General features: G+C 36.4%; 1 protein-coding gene across 2 annotated transcripts; it reads left to right on the top strand.

The window, feature by feature from the left end:
• The first annotated feature begins 45 nt into the window (after window positions 1–45).
• LOC129301140 (bifunctional protein FolD 1, mitochondrial-like) lies at window positions 46–2924 on the top strand. Of its 2 annotated transcripts, none has more exons than XM_054939711.1 (5): window positions 46–403; window positions 615–931; window positions 1171–1407; window positions 1479–1646; window positions 2781–2924. In XM_054939711.1, the coding sequence occupies exons 1-5, from the start codon at window positions 214–216 to the stop codon at window positions 2907–2909; spliced, it is 1041 nt and encodes a 346-aa protein (XP_054795686.1). In that variant the 5' UTR covers window positions 46–213; the 3' UTR covers window positions 2910–2924. The 2 variants fall into 2 exon arrangements, with proteins under 2 accessions (XP_054795686.1, XP_054795687.1); XM_054939712.1 differs by having other exon boundaries at window positions 47–403; window positions 1479–1669; window positions 2781–2855.
• The last annotated feature ends 1249 nt before the right edge of the window (window positions 2925–4173 follow it).

The raw sequence follows: 4173 nt of genomic DNA, 5'->3' as shown, positions 1-4173 counted from the left end.
TCGCTCGGATCCGAAGTCCAAATTCTCAACCATATTATCTTTTCAGGACGGTCCATCAAACGAAGGCGGATAAGTAGGATCAAGCTTAATCAAATAAGCTAGCCCACCTTGCCATCGTTGCGCTCTTCACTTCAGTGGCTGGCTTTCTTTCCCAACCTCCTAATTCCCGAGATAATCTTTTCCTGTAATAATAATCGAAGGAAAGCATCAAATATGCTAGCCCGTGCCTCTTCTGGGGCTGCTCTGGGTTGGCGTAGAATCCTGAGAAAATCACTGTTTCATTCTTGGTCTCTTCCATCTTCGTGTGCTCTTCTTGGCCCCGACCTTCCTGATATTTGGGTTCCCAAAAAGAACACTTCTTCTGATACCCATTTCTCAGAGAAACCCAACTATGAGTTTGTAGGTATCCACTTATCAAATTACTGCGCTACTGTCATGTAATCCTCTGTTTTGGTCACTTAAGTTATTTTTTTTGGGGGGGGGGGGGCGGTTTCTTTGGGGTTAGTTGTCGTGCAAAAGGATGAGCATATTGCCGTGGTTCTTGTGTTCTTTAGAGCTCTGCTTTGGTCTCCTTTGTTAATGGGTTTTGTTTTTTGTTTTTTGTAATGCAAAAGAGGCGAAGTCTAATGCTGCAATTCTTGGAGGTAAATCAGTTGCCCAAGATGTAAAACAAAAGGTGGCTGAAGAAATAGGCAGAATTAAAAGGATAATTGGGAAGTCCCCTAAATTGGCTGTGGTTCTTGTTGGTGATAGAAGAGATTCTCAGACCTTCATCCACATTAAGTTAAAAGCCTGTGAGCAAGTTGGCATTGCAACATCGGTGGCTCTGTTGCCTGAAAACTGTGAAGAAAAAGAACTGCTTGATGTCGTCGCCAGTTTTAACAAAGACCCAGCTGTACATGGCATCATTGTGCAACTTCCTCTTCCTCAAGTAATTTGAATTCCATTTTTACTGTTTACGAATTTACTGTGCTTATTAATCTACAGCCCTGATTCAGAGCACTCGGAGGCTTCGCTTGATCTAAATCAGTTCTAGTACTGTGAATAAGTTGTTTTGGCCTCTCATAGGAATTTTGAGTATGAAAATTCTGATAATAACAATTGATGGGATTATTTGGTTCAATGTGGATGTCATTATTATTGACTTGGTTATTTGAAATTAATATGCAGCATTTGGACGAGGAAAATGTTATCAACTTTGTGAGTCCAGAAAAGGATGTTGATGGCTTTCATCCCTTAAATATAGGAAACCTTGCCATGAGGGGAAGAAAACCATTCTTCATTCCTTGTGCCTCCAAGGGCTGCATTGAGTTGTTGCTCAGACATGGGGTTGAAATTGGTGGAAAAAGAGCAGTTGTAATTGGAAGAAGTAAAATTGCTGGGTTACCCACTTCGTTGCTATTGCAGGTGAGTACATATGTTGTTGCTGAGCATAATGTTCCTGTAGCCACATTGCTAATTTATTGTCTTTGAAGTAGAGGCACCATGCAACAGTAAGCATGATACATGCATTCACGGAGAACCCAGAACGGATAACTTCTGAAGCTGAAATTGTTGTAGCAGATGTTGGAATGCCCAATATAATTCGTGGCAATTGGTTAAAGCAAGGAGCAGTTGTGATTGACATGGGTACAAATCAAGTGAAGGTACAAACTTTCTGTCATTTCAGGTAGGCTAAATGAGCAAAAAGGCATTAACAATTTCAGTTTTATAACTGTCAGATTGCAAGGCTATTTCCAATCAATTATCAAATTTGTCTTGAAAAAAAAAAAAGAACAGAAAATTGATGCAAATGGAAGTAATTACAGCCAAAAGGAAGCCTTGGATTCTAATTTCTCTCTTTCACCATAACTTTTACTTCCTCTGGAGATTTTTTTTTAATTATAGAAGTGTTTGTATAAGTTTTAATTTCATGAGAGTAGGCTATGCCTACCTCTATTGTGTTCTTATAATTTCACAGTTTAATGTTAGGTTTTACAAATGTTCATTTTCTTTTACTGTCGTGATTGTTCTTGTTGTTGTTTCAGATACGGTTATAATGTACAATGAGGATAAGTCTAACATTTATGTGTAATTTGACTATTTATTTGAGCACTTTTTTTAATAACTACAGTGTTCCTTATTACAAATGAGGGATAGTTAATAAAACTTCAGAATTTCTGTCCTCCTTTCCTTGACCGAGTGCTCGCTTAGTAAAATTCATCTCGAGTTGCTATGATAGTTGACTATGCTCTAACTTCTACAAAAGGTAGCATCCCTATAAACTAAAATGGAGTAGGGCATAATGAAAAAAGAAAAAAAATGAAAGGACCTGGAAATAGAACAGGTTAACTAAGAGAACTTCCATTAGTCGTAGGCCTTGAAGGGGCCTCAGGTTATATAAAACTGTACACTTGCCAAACATGACCAAAATCTGCTTGCTGGCTTTCAAAAGAGAAGAAAGATGAAGAATTATAAGAGGGAAATCGTGCTTTTGGGTTGAGTAAGAGGGACGATGCTTCTTTAAGTAGGATTTAAACTTTAAATATTATGGTTAGCGCAAAAAAAAAAAAAAAAAAAAGGAAAGATAAAAGTATAATGAGAGAGCTATCCTCCATTTGGGGCCCGACATTTGAGCAATTTAGATTCACTTGTAATGTTAAAAAACCCAATGGTTATCACAACAAAGGGACCAAAACAAAAAACAAAAAGAAAAAAAGAAAAAAGAGAATCTTGCTACGAAGAGATAAGATAAATTTCCTTGGCTTTCTATTCATTCATGTACTTAATATAACTTGCAGAATCCTGACAAAGAAGGCTTTCGTACCATAGGAGATGTTTGCTATGAGGAGGCAATCAAAGGTGGCATCAGCCCTTACTCCGGTGCCCGGAGGTTTGGGACCAGTAACAATATCAATGCTTCTCTCTAATACCCTTGATGCAGCAAAACATGCATTTGGGTTGGTTTGAATCAAGCGGTTGTTCCATGATGTAAGCTCTGTTTTGTGTCTGCTCTGTACAGGGATATCCAAGCTATGTAACCGAGCCAAATCAATGTGAAGTTCCTCTTGAAAAGCCAATACATCTCGAATGGATCAGTATGGGAGTCTGCATATTACTGGAGCAGTAAATTCGAGATTAAAGTGGGTAGGGGACCATAAGATTTTAAATATCTCAAGAAATTGGGGTCCATTGCATAGGTTTTGCACATCAATGAGCCATATTCTTATGTAGCATTTGAAAGCTAACTAAAATGCTTTATGTGCTTTGCATACCAATAGGGAGGTGCTTTGTTTCTGATAGCTACTCTTGGCTTCATTTGTCTTAGAAAGTTTGAGCCCTTCCGTGCACGACTAGTAAACAAATGGCATTCTTATTATTTTTTTCTTTTTATAAAAAAAATGAATATCTGTTGAGCTGATACAGGAGGAATCAAAATTTCTGTTTCTTGTCTCTAGCTTGTACAGCCATATAAAAGCATCACTTGGAGGCATTACTTTTGTGGACAGCTAATTTGCTATGCGTTTGTATATCTACTAAAAAAGGAAACACGCACTCATGGACTTTCATCTGTCAATCTATATAGCTTTGAACTATTGCCTGGTGTCGTCTCCTATATTGAATTTTGAGCTGTACCAATCTGTGCATCTATATGCTTAGGAGGTTGGCATATTTTTCTTCTTTTCGAACTAGTTGATTATTTATTGTAATTAAGCCTAGATAAAGGAGGAGGATTGTATTAGGCTCTTGGTAGGAAACATAATACTCTGTTGAAACTCATATAGATATTGATAATTAAAAAAGCCATGTAGCTAACCCATCTAATAGAATATGGCTTGTCGTCAAATTATATATATTTGCAGTCAAGTAATTAAATAATTAAATAAATTTGCATATATTCTGTCTTTTAGAGTGTTTTTGGTGTTGGTCAAACAAGAGAAAAATAACCAGGCTGAAGTATACTTTTAGTCCTTAACTTATATAAGGTTTCAATTTGGTTATTTAATCTTGTAAATATCTTTTTAGTCCTTTAATTCTAACATATTTAATTTCAAATGATTATTTTTATGTCAATCATTGTTATTTTGAAAAAATTAAATCCAATATGTCAACATTTGATAATATTTGTCAATATTTGAAAGTTTAATGTAAAAATTGTTGGAATAAAACTAATAGTGTGAGGGTCAAACGACT

This window comes from Prosopis cineraria, unplaced genomic scaffold, assembly GCF_029017545.1.
Source record: "Prosopis cineraria cultivar Desert tree isolate PC_DT_omini unplaced genomic scaffold, ASM2901754v1 PC1917, whole genome shotgun sequence".
Classification (NCBI taxonomy): Eukaryota; Viridiplantae; Streptophyta; class Magnoliopsida; order Fabales; family Fabaceae; genus Prosopis; species Prosopis cineraria.
Note: the sequence above shows the minus strand (reverse complement) of the source record. Positions and strands in the feature narration are given on the sequence as shown.